The sequence below is a fragment of the Hesperophylax consimilis genome, chromosome 10, assembly GCF_061612785.1.
Source record: "Hesperophylax consimilis isolate HC1 chromosome 10, BYU_Hcon_1.0, whole genome shotgun sequence".
NCBI classification, from domain to species: Eukaryota; Metazoa; Arthropoda; class Insecta; order Trichoptera; family Limnephilidae; genus Hesperophylax; species Hesperophylax consimilis.
In genome coordinates, this window is record NC_142845.1 from 10,000,001 (window position 1) to 10,020,595 (window position 20,595).

Genomic DNA, 20,595 nt, shown 5'->3' on the forward strand with positions numbered 1-20,595 from the left:
GAGAAATGTAGCAAACAAAACAGGTTTCAGTAAAATGCTTAACAGTGATATCCTTGTTACTGTTTACTAGAATTGTGAATCCAACAATTTTCAAAACACTCAATTTAATTTTTGTTTAAAACGGAAAAAACTTTTCCGTTCCTTCCCTTTTTAAATTTTTCTCGTAGTATGCTCTTTATCATGAACCAACAATCATATATCTTTTAGTGACCTAAATAAATGTCCTATTTTTAACAACCCTTATTAAAAACTGCATTTTTTCCTTCCAACATCGCATCTTTTCTTTATCTGGACTCATTTTCAAATATTTATTTTCGATTGTTTCTGAATTGCTGTCCAAAAACACATTTTGAAGGGTCATTGCCAAATGCAAAATGACCAAAACACTTTTGGAAAAATCATTACATTTACCTTAATACTAAATTACTTAATTAATTAAAAAAATAACTTATATCATTGATGTCGCTATTCCAAATTCCTGTAATATTCAAAAATCTGCTAATGAAAAAATAAGAAAATACACAGATTTAATAAATGAAATAAAAAGAATTTGGCATTCCCAGATATTTAGTAAAAAACACACCCATTATTAATTAATATACGGACAAATTTACGGAAATATTTTAAAAAACGACAGATATGACTTCACACTGCCGATATATCTTCGATTCGACCCTATATAAAGCGTTAACGAGACGTTATGTGATAGGGGTACACGTTGTATACGCGGTTCTCGTCGTGCAAGATACCTCTCCTCACGGTCTAGAGGCAGAGCGTTCGACACTCATTATGCAGGACCCGAGTTTGAATCCCATATTTTTATAACTTTTAATTTTTTTTTTATCACATGCTACTTATAAATATGTCAATATTGGGAATCTAGTTAAACGTTTATTTGTTAACAACACGCTTATAAATAAATTTATGCTTTTTAAAACTATAATGTACAGCATTCTGAATAATAATAATATGAAATGAAAAGAGAGAGAGAAGAATACTAAAAGTTTCACTTCCGTCGTGCGTAGGCTTGCCACACACTGTATTTTTTTGCTTATATAATGCACTTGCATAGTGTTGATTGACTAGATGATCATTTGTGGAAAAGTGAGTGGAAGGGTTTAGTTTTTCCTATGGGGAAGTATTAACCCGGACATAAAATCGGAAATAGATATAAAGATTAATTATAATACTAAAATGATATCTAAGTAATGTGCAATTTCAAGTAAGGTGGACATGTTATTTCAGATATCAAAGTTGAGAGATAGTTTTGTAGATATAAATAATGCATCCCGTTTGATTACAAAAAGTACTTACTTTGAGCATGTCATTCAGATTTTCAACAGGAAATGCGAGGCTATTTAAAAACCTGTGTCCTAAAATGATCCAAATTATGGACATGACCCTTATTCCATGTAGGCAAGCCAAGGGTCCAGGGTCCTTACTGAGGGTGGTGAGTCTCTTGGAGTTGGTGTACATTGAGAATGCTGTCAGTAGAAAGTTCTGTGATTTGACATCTCCTGAATAGAATGCTTAAATTAATTATTCTTATAATTTAAAAATAACGATAATCATAAAAACTTCAGGAAACATTTTTTTTTCAATTCATCTGGGTGCGACTGCGAATCGAATTCAAAAATGTTCATAATAAAATTGGAACTAAAACTAATCACTGGAATTATAAAATATGGGTTATTTTATCAAATGCATGGTTAATTTCCATGAAAAATAGCATACCAGTCCGCTAAAGGTAATTCATTGCCTATGTACTCTCCAAACTCTGACCAACCTAATGTCCAATTGAATTGAAGTGGTAAGTTATAGCGTTACTACCGTGATTACATCGCATGTTTTTTTATTATGTTTGGTACTGTCTGGTCACATCACGAATTAATATTATCTTCAGATTAATTGCTTACAAAACAAATAGTTTGGTACATTGATCATCATCGTTCTGTTAGTATTGCTGGTGTATCTAACATGTTTGTCTGAATCTTCTGTTGTGAAGTAAGAATTGTTTGAGATAGAGCATTTATTGGACTGGGCTTATATTAAAGTGAACTACTGAACAATTTTCTGAGATCATTAAATATGTTTAATTAATACAGGGTGTCCGGGGGTAAAGTGCACTAACTTCGGAGGGTGATTCTAAATGATTTTAGAAGTAGAAAAAAATTTCTTTTTCAAGGTACTTTTTTCGGTAAAAAAGTTGAAGTTTATCCATGGAAAAATGAATATTCTTCTTTGGAAAAATATTTTAGTATTGCAAAAAAAAGTTTGAATTCCGAAAAATATTATTTATTTTTTTTACTTCTACCATCATGTAGAATCACTTAATGAAGTTAGTGTACTTTACTCTCGGACACTCTGTATAAGTAATTAAGCAGGCAAAATGTATTTCGGTGTGTTAAATTGAAGGGAATGCCCGAATACATTTATATTTGGGCCTTCCCACCAATATTCAAGTATTATAAACATAGTTAATTGTTGGGAACGGCATATCTGCGTTGTTTGGATTGTCTGGTCAAAGCAAGTACAGAAACAGTGTACTTCATTTTTGGTGTTCAAAAAATACCGCAGTTGAGTCTCAACTGCTCCCAACCATTTGGAGTAAGAGAGAATATGGCAACACAATATTATATATTATATTTTGTTTTTTATGACAACGGAAGCCGTCAAAAAAGCCGTATGAAAATAAAATTTCACAGAATCTCTTTTTACCTTTCTTCACCAACTTGAACCAAACATCGTAGATTGTACCCGATAGAATCAAAATCCCGATCAATGCTAAAACGACCCTGAAATCAGAATAAGAGAATAATAAACTATTTTTTCTAATAATGGCAAACCGACCACACTTTTCACTCCTCTTTTTCAAAATTCATCTCTTTATTATTATATTATTAGGTAAATATGTAAGCAAGCAATTTTTACATATTCGCAAAAACATTACCCAAAAAATGTTGCGTTAGGAACTTGACATTTGAAATGTACATTTAAGAGTGACATTAAAGTAAACTATTTTTCTTTCGCTAGGTGAAATGAAAAATCATTAAAAGAAGACGAAAAAGGAAGTTGAATAATTTTTAATAAATTATAATCATCCAAAATGATTTTTGAAAAAATGTGCATTTTCCGGTTATATAAATAAACTTTTATAATAATTCTCACGCCGCAATGATTTCTCCTGCATCCCATGGGCCTGGTTCGTCTACGCTGCAGTTACTCTCAGGTATCTCTATATCTAGTGATATATTAGCAGAAGTCAGTGCTATAGCGAGGGCTGCCTCTACGTCAGATGCTTTGCAGGAATCCGGAATGCAGATTGCTAAGTTGAAATTCAAGCCTCGCGGGCTTGTATTCAACAACCTGGAAAAGGAATTCAAATGACAATATGTTGTTTGACTATACGTTCATTAAATCAAAAGGTTAAGCATGACATATGCAATGTTGGTTTTGATGTGAGCAAAATGTGTAGGAAATAAAAGTTATGTCGATATAACCCATTTGTGCAATCGCTACGCTATAAAGGTTGTAGCTTTTTTATTGTTAGCATTATCTATTAATAATCCTTTGGGACAGGACAGTGTGTGTAAGGCTCTGCGTTCCATATGAATATAAATAATCGGCAAAATAGAAGATAGCATAATATTAAAAAGAAAAAAATGACAATTACATAATAATCACATATCGTAACGTGAAGATATTTAGTACAACTATAATGTAGGGGCGAGCTGTGCCACTGGACAGCCTTGACGAGAGTGTTGCTGAATTTTCCAAAGCGTCGATTTGTTTTGGGTAGTATGTGGCGAATCAAATATAATAAATAAATAAGATTAAGAAAGTGATGCTTAAATCGATTGGGCCTAGATAGCGGATGAACCAAAAAAACAGTCTTATGTGATTATATGACATGGAAGTGAATAGTAGAAGATGTTGTGGATGCCCAAATAGGACATGGCACGATGAAGTGAATTAAATACTTCATTTTTTTAAATCAATTTTTGACAATATTATTATTTCCATCTCAAAACTATACTCCAAACCATTCTTAACACCAAGAAACGACGGGTTCACTTCATGTAGTTTTAGTTTCTGACACGACCAATTTATGATATTGATTAAAAAATCTGCTTTTTCATGATTGTTATCTTACCGAAACTTCTGCATAAGATCATGTACATTTACTTCCAGGAAATCATCGACATTATTGGAGTTATGTGTAATTATATATTCCGATAAAATTTTCAATTAATTGAGTTGTAAAGATACGTCTTAATCATTTTTATTGCTCGGCTTAAATAGGTAGGACCTCTACTATCAAAGTTATAAATGGTATTTGTAAATCATAACATTTTTACCAAACAAACATTCAAAATATTTAAAAAACATTTTCCAAATATTGCAAACCTTCCCGGATACTACCTTTAACAGATATTATGTCATTCCAAGGCCACTCGTATAATTTTATGTCTGTAAGAACAGTAATTGAAAAGTTCTTCGAACAACATTGTTTATTTTAATACTATTGTTTTTCTAAGTTTATTATTCTTATGAAAATTGTTTATTTAGAATTTATATTTTCCTCTACGCTAGGAGTTTGCCGGTGTTGTGGAGGATACCTTTTTAGGGTAATTAGATTCAGTATAGTGGAAGACCTTGAAAAATCATATAAAAACAATTTGAAATGTAAAAATCTAAATATTTGAAATATAAAAGCTTTACAATTACAGCCCTGTACGCTTTCAATATTTTTTTATCAGGGCTAAATTAATTCCGTGTAATTACCTGTTCTGTTGTCTTGTGTGAGATGTAGCTATTATCTTTACCATTCAGAAAAAAAAATTAAATCACATCCATGACAACAACTCCAACAAAAATAAAAGCACCGGTACCATTCACTTTTGTCCTTTGTGAAACCACCATGAAAATAAAGGGATTTTCGACTCTTATAGTGTTTTATGTACGTATACGTTTTGAGAAAGACGATATATTCGATACTTGTGATTTGCATGAAATAAGAACGCATTTATAAAGACGGTTTGTTTTCACCGAATCCGTACGCATGCTCGGTAGGTAACAGTAGACGGCCTCGGGAGAGGGGGCACCGCTCGCTGACTGGCGAGCAGGGGTGAAGTCAGCAAAAGAAGTGGAGGGAACTGGGTTGAAATCAAAGGCAGCGAGTTGGATCTGATGAAGCGGGTTCAGGCATATGAAGCAGCGTTAGATGTTAACTGGTCCAGGGTTCGAGGCAAAAGATCAGGGATCAACAGGGATCTGGTTTTTTGAGCCTATTTATAGCAAGCTATTGGACCGCATCACCGACCCCTGTTTGTAAAAATTCATGTCTTGTAATTAGTTTAATTTTTTTCGCTATAAAACTTGTTTTGCTGTAGCATGAATTAATTTTATCTCAGAAACAAGTGAACATTTTATAATATCGGTCTTTATCTCCCTCTGCCACCCTGCTAAAACCACACTGTCGGAATATTTTTTATTTGGTTATAATATATCACATTCTATAAGATGAGTCGTCAAATCTCTAAAAATTTTGAGAGTTTCACTGAATACATTAATATCTCTTGTGTAAAATATTTTACTTCTATGACAGCTAATTTAATTAGTTAATATTGGTTAATATTTTAGCCAATTTTTAACACTAATATTTTCAAAGGTTGAATTCTAAAAATTTGATGAAAGCAGATTCGTCCGCTCGGTGGCTGGCTAAGTCTTCCATCACAACACAAGCAACATTTTCCGCTTACTATGGTGGTAGTAAGAAATTTTCAAATATTGTTAGATTATTCGTAACCCTGGAATATTTGTCTTTCTTTTTAAAACAAATAATAAAATATAATAAAAAAAAATAAGATCCATTCTCACTTTCGTGAAAGCGAAACAAAACGAGCCGTCTTTGTCAAGTCAGTTTGGAATATAAGGAATCCCGTTATAGGTAGGGCTAGTTTTTCAGCCGTGGTTTTTAACCCCATCTAAGAGGCAGGGCAGATTGTTAATCATTAGTTTATTATGGAAGGTTTAGCATAGTTTTCAAGCTGTGAATATGATGGCAAATGTTGTGTTTGTTATATTTAATGTGCATGCTACATTGATGATGATGATGTCGTTCGATTTTGTCGTGATTCACAATAATTTTGTTTAAGTTATTACTTTTTTTTTGTTTCAAGATATTACTTATAAAAAAGAAAAAAAAATACAAATTTTAATGGCGCATTATTGTATGTATTTAACATTTCTTCTATAATGGGTAATTTATAGCATTTACCTTGAATCCTTCGAGGCTAAAGATAAAAATATTTTTGTTGATAGAGGCACCGCTCTATCAACTGAACTAATGGGACCCAATGTCCTTTGGCCATATTTAACTGTATCATACTTCGAATAAGAACCAACAACATTGTCTTCATTTTTCTCACCGCACATTTTTACTGGCAACAATATTTATGTATGATCGCAAGATTCAACTCGAACTTAATGCAATCCAGACAGTGTTTTTAGATAAATATATCTTTTTTTTAATGTTCGACATTTATTGACTTTTCTGCAAGTCTGGGATGAATATTTATGTTTTGGAATAACTTATTGAGTATCGAGTAATAGTAATATTGAGTAATACCTCAAATTGTATTATTTAATTATGATACAGTTAAATATGACCGAAGGAGATATGGTCCCATTAGCTCAGTTGGTAGAGCGGTACCAGGGCAAGGCAACGGTCCTGGGTTCGAGTCCTAGATGTGACCGTATCTTTAACTGATTTTTCTGTTTCAGATTTTTGATTAAAAATCGCTAATATTGTCTTCAATAGTTAAATATTACAATTTGAGGTTTTACTCAATAAGTTATTAAAAAAAAATAGAAATTTTATTAAATAGTTAATTTTATAGTATTAGGTAGGTACTTAACACGGATGTAAGTCTTGGATGCGATCACAAGTTTCAAATAAAATTTTTGTTTTACCTTTGATTTATATATGGTGCTTTTTGAAATACCATCCCAAAAGAGGCTTTGTCATTAACACTAATATCAAGAATTCCACTGGGTAGTGGTATCCTGGCCATGCAATACTTCCCCTTGATAATCCTGGAGTCATTCCTCAGGTGGCTGATTCCAAGGCACTCCTCAAACATCCCCACACTATTGATGTTGCCTTCCAGCAGGCCGTGGGGTGGCTTCCCTCCCGCATCTAGCACTGGAAATAAATAAATACATTATTAAAATCTTTCCGATCCTGTTAAGGTGACACAAAACTCCAATAGCGGGGGTTTTCTCGAGGCTCAAATTCTAATTAATTTCGACGAAGTCGTAAAACCTTAAAAATAAAATATTTTATGTAAAACGTTTTGAAAATTTTATTAAATGTTTTGCAACTATAAAATTAGCGGTAAACACTGGATTTTATTTTTTTTGACGATGAATGAGTAATTTCCTGAGAGATTTCACAAGAAATCAGAGATTCTAGAAATGCGTTCATCAGTAATAATTTGAATAAACCGCACGGAAAGATCAATTTTCTAAAATTCGACTGTAAGGCGGTACAAGTATAGTTTTTACACGACTTAACCTAAGATATTAAGATATTTTGTAGGGCAAATTCAACCGCAGGTCTGTCCAGTACAACATGGCCGCTCGTCGCATATTTTTGTGGATAACTTTATTTTAGGGTATTTTCTCGTCTTAGGTAAGGAAATTTTGTTTGTCATGAATATTATCAAGTCTTCTGTCTTTCGCAATGTTCTGATTTACACCTTATCTTTTTTTAAATTAAAATATTAACATGATTATTTTGTTCTTAAAAATGTACCGTGTCTTTTTAATAATAATTAACTATCAAATATTTTACAAATTACATGATCCAACAAATTTCATAATCTTGAAATAGACGGTAAGTACTTAGTATGAGCCAACAATCATAATTGTACTATTTAATAAGGGTTTAAATGTTAGTTCTGTAAATTTGTATTTGCATCAGTCCTATTTTTTTCTGATTTGGTTTCCTATGTACCTAAGTTTGGGTTGAAGTTTATTCCAATTATCCAATCCAATATTCCAGTCTATACCCATCTGAATATATCTATCTCTGAACTTAGTATCTTGACTACGGTTTGACGCATTTATCCTTTCAATATTGAATGACTTTGTTTGCTCACAGTTCGCTTTCGTGATTATCAAACACATTAATGTTCAGATAAGTGGGACGACATTCCGAGAATCAAATTTCACTGTTAACAGAATAGTTTGGCGATATTTAAGTAGTACCTACCCACTTAATTAAATCATATATATTTAAATTAAATAAAACTTTCATGGAATTCATTAACTTCAATAGTATGAAAACTTATTAATAATATGATGTAGTTGAATTCAAAACGGGGTGAAACAGAAACGTGTTAGTTTGGAGTTTTATAAACCAAATGTGTGCATTCCTCGGCGATACTTTAACCGGAAAATGGAGAGCATTCTTCCGAGCAAATAAATCACGACTGAAGAAAATAATATAAGCGAAGGACGAACGCAGCAACTCCTGGCTGCGAAACATTCAACAAAAGATACGATTTGTAAAGAGACGAGAAAAGCATTTTGAAATATTAAACACGAACTCGAAGGATTTCTTGGGATTGAGATGTTACCAACACGAGGACGAAAGATATTTTTATGGCTACAAGATTTAGAAAAAAAAACACTGTTAGTGGTAATTTGATGCCTAAATATTTATCTCAACAAGAGTAACAAATTGCAGATAGCAAAATATTAAAAATAATATTTAAAACATTTGCACTAGAAATCATTTCCAAGTAAAAATATAATATACAGGATGCATCAGAACGTACCCGGTAGACTTTTACAAAAGATTCTTAAGCTTATTTAAAGTAAAAATGTAATTAAAAGTAATTTTCCGACTCCCTATTTTGACCCAAAAACACAGCATCCCCAAAAATGACAAAGGCCCTAAGGGATTTTTTCTCCTTAGAGCTTCCTGTTTGGAGTAAATTTTAAAAAAATCAGGGCTTACATACCTACTAATCATAATTACAAACATACACATATGTTTAATATATTTAAAAATAATACAATTCGATAAAGAGACAAATACAGAAGAAGACACCAAATTGGTGACAGAAAGAGACACAAATAGAAAAGTGGGAGACAAATTATTAGAGGACGGGTAGGTATAAAGAAGTAAGGTAAAGTAAAGGTAAGATATGAATTCAATAAAAGTGGTTTATTATGTGTTTTTTTTCAGTAGTAGTTGTGTTTATTTAGTAGGTATTTCAGCATAGTTATAAAATTGAAATGCACAAACTGTCATATACTCGTACCTTCACTATATAAAATTAATAATATTTACATCATTTAGAGTTTAAGTTTGTAGATAAATTATCAAAAAAAATTTTAAACGTGTGTTTTGTGCACGGCGTTTTGGTGCTAATTTATTATTTAAAAGTGAAACTAATTTAAGTATCAAAATCTTGATTTAAAGATTAATAATTGCAATTGAGAGTAGTTTGGTTTAAAAATCCTCATTTGCAAACGGCGTCAACAAAACACCTAGATTAAAGATAGTGAAAACTTACTTTTTATTGCCCACGTTTCAGAAAGAAAATCTTTCGACCACTTCAACAAATCCTCAGCACAATTCATAGAATTTCCACTGTCTTTAATTATAGTTTTAACAATTTGTTTCAAAAGTCCATCCTGAACAACTGCTTTAAACTCCTCCATCTGATATCCATGAATTCCATCACATTTTGAGAACAAAGAAAAAATGAATAATAGTTTTAAAGTAATACCGAGAAGTTGAAAATTATTATTAGCCATGGTCAAGAAATCATTTGGCTTTGGAGCTGACTGTTCACGACAGTGATTATAAAAAAACTTGTGAAATGATAACAATTTTTTTGTTATATTACTGTGCAACGATTTGATAATAATCAGTGACAGATACTAGCATTAAAAGATATGGTTAAGTTCACTGACTTATCGTGTAATACACAATAAACAAATTGTGATAATAATACCACTGATATTATCTTATGGACCCTTTGGTAAACTAGTTGTCGTGTAATAACAAAGTTTGCAAAGGGTGATCTTGTTGTTTTTTATGTTTTTTGTAACTAACTAACTAACCATCACGCCGTTTCTTCGCAGGGGTAGGCAGAGATGACGGACCGCCATACAACTCGGTCTTGGCACAGACTTCTTGCCTCATTCACATTCATACATCGTCTCATACATACTCTTCTATTATTTTGACTCTTGACATGGACCGACTCGAGTATCTGATTTACTTGATTGTGTCATGTCTTCTTCGGGCGTCCTCAACTTCTGCTACCATTGGCATTTCCATCATAATAATATATCTTCCTTACACTCTTATCTTCGCTCATTCGATCTACATGCCCAAACCATCTAAGCCTCCTTTTCTTAATCTTACTCTTCACTCTTTGCGGATCTCCACATTCCTCACACAATCATACATGGTTTAACCACACATAGGAATCTCATTTCAAAAGAATTCAATCCCTTTTCATCCTTTCTCTGCCAGTTCCATGCCTCACTTCCATACATCAGGGTTGGTACCAGCACTCCATTGTGGACTGCTGACTTCGCTTCTTTGGACTATTTTTTTTAGCGCCAACTGCGTTCAGTCTTCCATTGATGAAGTTTAAAGGGGATATAATACTTTCTCTACTTGTGTATAATACCATAGCGTTACTGTATTGCTCTAACACTAACAACCAAATTTACACTTTTCTCAGAAGCTGTGGGAATCCACGCAGTTTTTAAATAAACTTTTAAGAATCACAGTAATTTGTTGGTGCTAACATTATTTACTAAGTTTATTATTTTTTTTTATTTTTTCGCCCTTGAGATAATTTTCTCACGAATAAATAATCCGATCATTATTATTATAAGTTTAGAACTTTTACCAACCAACTTTCGTAAAATTAATATTAATAATGACGTCTGTGGAAAATTAGAAAACTAGTCCTTTTCCTTATTTTAATAATTGACGTATTTGTTAAGCAATTTAAAAAAATTATTAATTAATTGTTTAATTATTAAAAAAATCACTTGTCATATGCGAACTTTGACCATGTTATTTTTATCTATTTTTGTTGTATTCTGTTGTAGAACAATTTTTTTTAATCAACTGCATTTTTTTCTGTAACTGAAAAATTATCTGCAGCAGGTGTCTTGTATTTTTATCAGTTTACATGCAGTCCGCAATGACATACATAATATGTACTTGATATTATAAAGTATGACAAATATAGTTTCTCATATAAACTTCTTTACCATAACCAGCTATAAATATTAATATGGTGACATTTACTAAAGACCAATGTTCGTATTTTTTAAATTATTTTTGTCAGATAAATGTTCTGTACCCAGTCATTATTTTTACAACCTAATGTTTTTTCTTACCCCGAACAGCTGAATTTTTTATAATAAAAAAACGAAGTTTCAAATTTGTATTCGTATACTTATAAAATAGAAAAGCAAAATGTATTGTTTATGAACATTAATTATAATATAATATTGATGTTGTTCATTATTGACTCAAGGAAGAATAATGAAATATTTTATTTAACCTATTTACTTTAAAAATAGACATTTCTCTTTTCGACTGATACTTTCATATCTGGTTTTCCCAGAAATTAACTGAATATTTTATTTCTAAAACCGTAAAATTCTACGTAGGTCTTTAAAATATTTTAATAGATAAACTTTGTATAGCGCTGTTATTTATACTAACATGGTTCCTATCTATTTCTTTATTTCTGGATGTTCATCTATTTGATGAAAGAATATAAACTTATTCAATTTTATATCCTTAAACCAACGAGATTCATTTTGTCAATATCGACGAGATAAATTTGTCTTTGACTTTCACCTGTATCTAAAGATCTAAGACGAATGTATTTATTTAGACCATAGACACAATAACACCTGCATTGGTTACTGAAATATGACTTAAAGACAAACACCTGCATTTATTTCTTTATATATTCTAAAATTATTTTCAACAATTACATTGATTATATTATATTTCATATATTGTTTACAACGTTAATGTGTAAAAGCTAGATCTGGTAATATTATAGATTGATACATATTTATAGCCTCACTTGAAAAGTTTCTATGGATTTAAATCTAATACATTATAATTTTAATCCCCTGCGTTTTCTAATATTCATAAATGACCTTGGTTTAAAATTAAACTAGGGATTATGCTTATTCGTGGGATGGTCTTAATTTTTTTCTAAGAATTAAGTCGGATTTCGATCAGCTGCTTCAAAATGACCTCGTCACACATAATAACTGGTATACTCATGTCAATGATATGCACTTAAATGTTGAAAATTTTTACAGTTATAACATCACTCAAAATAGAATAATAAAGGATTTTTCCTTTGTAAATAATTATTATTTTGAAAAAATTGTCTTTTTGAACAATTCATTAAATTTCAACATTTTTTCCGGGTTCTGTGAAGGTTCTATTCAAGTTTTGTTACTATATCAAATTAGGCTAGTTGCTTGACAGAATTGAAATAAAAACTGAACTTAAAAAATCTTTCACATGACTTGAAAATGAACGCTGAAATTAGATGAATTGTTCAAATTCTCCGAAACAACCCGTCCTAAGAATGACTCTTGATTCTTAATTCATATTTGATGTACACATCAATGATATTGAGTGCAAATCACTTCAAATTATGGTATTTATTCACATAATATATAAACCTTTCAAAGACTCTATATTAATTCTAACCGTTTACAGTGTCTTAATTATAAGTAAACTCGAATATGAAAGCATTATTTGAAATCCACATTACTGTAAATAAGAAAACACTTTAGAATCGGTTAAATAAATGTCAAGACATAATTCACGGCCATTTTGACACTGCATTATGTCTTAGCAAAGTTGAAAAAAATGTTTCCAATTGCCATTTTTTAAGACGCCATACGATTGGAATTCAGTCAAAAATAATAGATATCGCCTATTTTAGCCTTTTGACCTAAATGTGACAATAAGACAGACTGTGCTGAAGTAGACATTTTCTTCGATAATTTATTTGTATTCAGAAAAAATATTCTGCTAGTGCCAAAAAATATGTTGCGCTGATTATATTATGTATTACTTTCGTCTCTATTTTTGTCTCATTTGTCTCTTACTTTGTTGTACTATTTGTCTTTCAAATATGATTTAAGATTTTCACGGCCAAAAGTATTTTTGTTATTTGTTTTTGGGGTATTATGCCGTGTTGCGCTAACTCCTTCTTTAGCCAACGTTTCGGACAGCATTGCAGTGTCCATCATCAGGGCAGATGTCTTATTTGTCTTTCATATAATTCTGTATTTTTATTTATTTTACATTTTAAGTTTTATTTAGATGTATGAACATTAATGTATCCCATGTCCGAGAAGATGTTTATAATTGTTGTACCTATTTGTGTATTAGCTAAGTATTAATAACTGGATTTTTCTCACGTAAGTGAGATCGTCTGTAAAAAACCCACTATAAAAAAATATAAATCGTCAAAAAGACCTGTTTCACCCCTTAGGTATCGTATAGTAAGCACAGTGGCAATTATACTCGTACCTAGCATAACTGCCCACTTCCTATTTGTAAACAAAAGGATTCAGCTTCGATATAGTTAAACCGGCCGTAAGTCTGGTTTAACTAGAACTGTAATGTGGGTATTCCAAGATTATCAGGCAAATAAAAAATCTATGGTGTGTATAAATTAGCATACAACTAACATTTCAAGAATTTTTCATTGGACTGCCAAATAAATTGTTATTGCTCCCAATTTCCTCCATATTCATAATAATAGAATGAACGTATTTATTTTTTTATTGTTTTTTGGTGTTTAATTCGTAGAACTCCATTTTATTTTTTAAATAAATTTAAAATAAATCAAATTTTATTATGTTATAATAATTATTAAGTTACAGTTTGATAATGGCCTCAAAAGCCGAAACAGCTGTCACATTAAAAAACGGTTAAAATAACAGAAATACTTGCAGAACTTAATAATTATTGTAACATTATTTAATTTGATTTGTTTGAAATTTATTTAAAAAATAAATAAAAATAACGTATTTTCTCAGTAGTTACACTGACACCGTTAGTTGTAAGCAAATAAAACTAATTCGGTAGTTTTTTTATAATGAATTTCAAAGTCGTAGTGTTTTAAATAAATTAAGCTTGATAAATATGGTTTCAGCAGAGTTGTTCATTCAGTCGTTCACAAGTTAGTGGTTACGATTAACACAATGAAAACCATTCACAGTAATACATTTTGAAGTTCTTATATATAACCAAACAGAAATCCAAACCCAAAACTATTTGTGATTAAATATAATTTTTAACATTGGTGTGACCATCTCTGGATGGATTTGAAATTTTTTTTTTTTAAATGTCTAAAGGAACTTCTTTTTTTATTCTACCCACTTATAATATCCCACCAAAGATGTATTTATTAATTTTTGGATTGCGTGCCTACGATTTTTAAATTTTTGAAATAAATGACATAATAAATGGGCTTTTAGTACGGCCTAGATCGACAGAAAATCTTCGATAAGAAAGTTGAAATATTGACAGGCAACAATTTTACCAACCATTCAAAAGCATTATCGGTGTCAGCAATAACTAAAGAAGTACTTAAGTGAAAGTTCCATAAAGATTACAAACAAATTCAATGTATCGGTGTTGAGGGTTGAGTTTTGTTGGAAAATGGCATTTGCCCAAACAATGCTAAAGCCGCTTCTCAAATAAATACATTAAACAGCAATTATTTTAACTTAACCTTCATTCTAGGATTTCTGAGAAACCCAGGTGCGGGTGACTGCTGAACGTTTTACAGCTCTCGGTATTAATTGAGCTTATCTCTCTTTGTCCATCTGTCTTTCCGTTAAATTAACGAATAAATCTGTGTGCAAAAGAAATAAGGATTCAAGTAAAATGAATCGACGTTTGAGATATGTATTCAGAGTCGGTCCTTTGTAACAAAACTTCCTACATGGATATGGGATTTTCTAACACAGAATCTTACCATTTACTTATAAGAAAATAATTGGTAATAGTTACGCAAGAGACTAATTAATTTATGATTTATTCCAAGACAAAATATTATTGAGATAATTGCAGTGGTAGTCGTAGTACTTGCAGTGTCGCTGTGGTGAAAAACTACCATCCAGAATCGGAACGTTTCTTGAAGTAGCTTTAAAATTTTCAGGCACTTCATAAACTTTATGTTCTCCATCATCACCCATTCTCGTCAGTCTCACAACATACCCAATTGGAGATTCCGTAGTCCCACCTGTCAGACGGAAGCAGTTGGACTCTTGAACAGAATTAAAAAAAACCTCTGCATATTTTGACATTTTAATTGATTAAGTCTATATAATCTATCGAATCATTCGTTATTAACGTGTAGACGTTACCTATTTAATTCGTATTGGGTAAACTTGCGCAAAGTCGTTTGCTAAAAGGCTTTTTTTCTTGATTTATTTTATAACTGATTATTTTGTAATTTTATTACCGTTATGAATAGTTTTTGTTAATGTGATTAGAATTCTGTGAATTCATTTACGAGATAATAAGTTGATTATCTTTTTTCCTGCATTTATATGCGCTGCACAATTTGTGTCACTGACACACGACTTTATCTCATGATATGGCGTATCTTTTTAAATTCGGGACATTTTACAATACGAGACAATTACCACTAAAGGTGACCTAGAATGTGCTAATCAACGTTGATCTCTTTTCAAAATATTACAAAACCCAATAAAAAGATCATGAAATTTGAAATACATTAATGGTATAAAGTAGCTATTCTCGTCTGTCTGTTTGTGCGCTTATTTTGATAAGATTTTCACTATAATTTAGAGAATTTCTTCCGAAAGACTTATATAATATATATAATACATGCATATTCTAAATATATGTAAAGTAAACAAAAGTCGATGTTTTGTAATCAAGTCGAAAATAAAAATATATTTTCGGGGGATTCCATTACTAACCCTGGCTTAACCTTACAAGATACATCTCAATAATATACTATGGAATTGTACGTCTTAAAAATGCCTATAGAAAAATGTGCAATTATATCTCCCAACAATTATCCACAATAACCATGTTTACCTTTAACAAATGGGATGAGTTATTTGCGAAGCTATTTCGAACGACATAATATTAATTCTTATTCTATAAAATATGTTAGTTACGCTGGGCATTTAATGTAGGTCCAAATTGCCTTACATAACATATGATTTAAATAAATATCTTTGAAGACTTCATAGACTTAACCAAAACGCAGGCGACAAAAGATACAATATCTGTTGTTTGTGTATATTGCTCTACTCTGAAATAGAAGAACAAATCTAAAGGTTGTGTTGCTTACGTAGAAAAGTAAAATTAGAAAAAAATATTAATTCTCCACCTAAACCCCTACACTCTTTTTAGACTGGTGATCATCCTAAATCCAAACCATTCATGCGCATATATTACAACGCGTTTCAAATAACATGTTTTCAGAGTACGCAGTACGGGCAGGGTTTTATGCCTAAATTTAAAATTCAGGGGAAAACATAAAATTTAACAGGAAGATGCTGCCATTTTGGACCTATGATCATAAATTTGTGCAAATCTATTTTATCTCAGATCGAGAAACACAAGCATCAACGCAGTGTAACAGTGTCGCACAACCAATTGACAGTGATTTGGTAAGATCTCTACAAGATATGATACTTTTCCATAACAACTACATATAGTCATTGATCTAAAAACTGGTAAAAGTACCAGTCACGACGGAATTCAATATCGTAATCCATGCAAATAAAGTTCCTGTTGGAGAACACCGTGGCCGTTATAATGCTCCATACTCGAGTGAAGTAGGTAGCAGTCGTGGTAGCTGGACAACCATTTGATAATAGAGATATGTTGTTGCACATTAATGAAACATTAAAGTTTCTCAAGTTGATCAGATCAGTGGAGCACCTCTGGTGAAAACGGTTTCATGCATGAATTTCTATTGCGACCGTATTATGACAAGACATAACAATTTTAACTCCTTACTTGGATATATGTTAACAAACCAATATCTACTTGGTTGATCAATATTTAAAAATTGAATCCATCCGTTATAACCTAAATTAAATTGAACTTAATTGAGAGCAGAAAATTCAGGATGCTTTGGAATCTAATCGTCACAACAGTGACATTGGACAATTGGTTACACTACCTCACTCTTTCACGGGTGGGCGTTGATATTTGCAAGAAAAATCGCAGGTGTTTGACGGACATCACGGTAAACGTAACGGACGTCACGTAAAACACAAAACACAAACGTAAACGTAACGGACATCACCGTAAACTGCAACTTGGACAGAAATCAAGGAAAATAACAACACCAATTTATATTTTCGTAGAAAGCAATCACTTTGTGGTTTAACATTTTAATGAAATAAAAACAATATTTTTTGTCTAAAACCACGAATTTTTATTAATTTTAAGACCGACCGGTTTCGCTACACTCGAGCATCGTCAGGGTACAAAATTAAACTGAGTACAGTTTATTTTTGTACCTTTGTTTTAAACAAAAAATATTGTTTTTATTTCATTAACACCAATTTAACTCCATAAGGCATATACTATATAGTGAATAGAGTATACCATCTAAATGTACGTACACAAACTCCCATACTTCATAAACAAGGCTCCTAATATTTCATAGTCCACCGCGATGCCACATGAACACCATTAAATGTCACAAACTTAGTTTACCACATGTCCATATGTTGGTATGGTTATTCCAATAGAATAACCGAATAAAGAAGAAGATCTGACCATGTAAAATCCTTAGAGCCTTAAATCCTAATTTTCCATGTATGCGAGAAGGAACATGTACAAATACAGAAATCATTTCACAGCCAAACATCTACTAGCGATGACGGATATCCTAAATATCGCCGACGGTCGCCAGACGAAGGTGGACAATCTGTCACTGAGCAAAACAATGGATCCCTATTTAAAATTGTCGATGCTCTCATCAACTTTGAGTTGTGCAGTTCTGTAAAATCAATCCAATACATAAATAAATGAACCAATCACCAAATCGCCAAATGAAGTGGAGAAATATCAATTTGGTCGTTACATCTGCAGCTCCGAAGCAGTATTGAGAATTTTATCATTCAACGTGCATGACCGGGCACGATTATTCACCTTGCCGACGCAGCGGATTTCAGGTCAATACATCGTTTTCATCTAGTTTTTAAAACTATAAAAACGTGTAATATAAAAACCGTATAATATTTTATGTGGTTTCTTAAAGTGGAAAAGTTTAAGTTTACGCTAATAATTCCTACTCAATTTCATCATTTCCGTCGTGGGCGATGGAGTTATAAAAAATCCATTTTACCGAAAAATTATAAAATACTGATTTTTTTAAATATTGTCACTAAGTGACGAGAGTACAAACATTATCGGGTATTTTATATGAGGCCATTGAACTAATTTTTGTAATGAAAAAACTAATAGGATTCAATCAGTTCAGATAGCATTGTGATTACTGTTAATCGGGATTAAATTTCAATGTCATTGAACTCATTATGTTGGTGTTTTGTTCGAAATGTCAGTGAACCGTATCGTTATGTGATATATAAATGTCAATGAACTCTTACCTACTGACTTTGTAATAATAATAATGTAATATTTCATTAGTATGGAATGATGATGAACGAGATCAATGTACCTTAATAAAAAATAAAAAATAAATTATATGAATTGTTTTTGCATTAAATGTTATTGATCTCATGTCCTTACGAGTGACACTATACATATAAAGTTCGTTTTTTTAAATCTGGTCGAATTGTTGTTTCTTTTTGTTAAAAAGGGACTAGAGGCCTATTACGAATGATTTGACAAATTAATGTTATAAAAAACTATATAATGTTATAACAAACTATATAATGTTACAACAAAATCAGTAAAGCACGAATATGTAATGAAATAGTCGGAAGACGTGTTCTTCAAAATAATAATATTTTTGCATCCCGTCTATTATATTTAATCAGACAAGGACACCTGCGTGAACACGTGTTCAAATATTTTCTAAGTGACAATTTTTTGTAATGGTTGTGTAATTACTTTGTGGCGTCATTTTGATTGTATGCAAATATTCGCACTTAATCGGTGAGATTTGTTTCAAAGTATGATGAAACTTGTCACTGTGTGATAATTATCACTTATTTTGATTAGTTCGGAATGTCGATGCAAGTAGGTACTAGAATCACGATCTGAAATATACTTTTATCTAATTGGTTAAAAAAAATTTAATGAAGGTTTTTTCCGTGGTATTTCTAAATAGGTTCTTATTAAATAAACATAATCGTGGCTTTATAAATACAAATTATTCAAAAATCCATTTGCGCTTGGCAACATTGTGTGGGAGACACGATAAAATTTCTGGCAACATCCGGGAGACATTCACGAAAAATTCTACCGTGATACATTATTAGGTAGGACCTAAGTACTTGGAATCTAGGGAATTTCGTGGAAATATGTACTCCCCTTTTAAGGTAATAAAAAGTTTCGGAATCAAATCTCTGTTCGCCTATGTTAATATGAACAGTTGTGGAGTTAAAGCCACGATGTTATTACAAAATGAATAATGTACCTAGTTAATAATTTCGTGTCAATATTCTTTTCTCAGTTCTTATTTTAATTTGGCGTTTGAAATTTTGTGTCATTAGCTCTGGTAAAAGTAACTTCAATTTGGATTCCTGGACACGTTGGCACTGTGGGTCATTGCGGATTCCTTGGCAAAATAATAATAAATATTTTTTTATTTTTTCTTTTTTATTCCAGATCTTGGGAAGGGTTGTGCAATCCCACGAGCTCCATATTATAGATAGAATATATTAAGTAAATATAAAAAATACAATGTAAAATAATACATAAACAGTAAACGAAAACATAATAAAATAAAAATAATAATCATAATACAAAATAGTATATTAAAGTATAAGTGGATAAACAGGTCTTTAAAACACGCGCGATTTTTCGAGCACGACGGCGTAGCCGAGTGCTCGAAATAAAGCAAGTGTTCTAAAGACCAGTTATCCACAAATACTTTACGCTATTTTTTTTTTATTGGTACACTTTGAAAACATAAATATTGATATTATTATTAAAAATTTGGAAATAAGAACTATTAATGAATTGTGATGTGACATCACAATATCTTGTCGTCATGGAAATGAAAAACACAAACATTAATTTGCAATCTGTCACGTAAGATTAATAGTTGACATCACAGTTTTTACTAGTTAGTGTGTGTTGTAAAATGAGTTCTAACATTCATAATTTAAATACCAAAGCAGAATCGCGGTTAATACCTGAAAAATCCAAAGACGTTTATAAAAATAATATGAAAGGTTCATAACATGGATGGAGGAGCAAAACGTAGTAGATGTAGATGAACGAGTTGTGCTTGCTTACCTTCAGAAAATGTGTCAGATTTATAGTTAAAAGTTGACATTTAGACTTCACATTTTGTTGATTTG

The 20,595-nt window shown here is 31.4% G+C and overlaps 1 protein-coding gene across 1 annotated transcript in view; it reads right to left on the reverse strand.

Moving 5' to 3' along the window:
* Positions 1–20,595, reverse strand: part of LOC149420260 (nose resistant to fluoxetine protein 6-like) — a 74,829-nt gene that overhangs the window by 6,073 nt on the left and 48,161 nt on the right. Inside the window, exons 2-4 of the mRNA XM_089636328.1 lie at positions 7,008–7,207; positions 5,061–5,187; positions 1,311–1,517 (exon numbers count right to left, since the gene is read on the reverse strand). Coding sequence (XP_089492454.1) covers positions 1,311–1,517; positions 5,061–5,187; positions 7,008–7,207 — 534 coding nt within the window. The remainder of the gene's footprint in view (positions 1–1,310; positions 1,518–5,060; positions 5,188–7,007; positions 7,208–20,595) is intronic.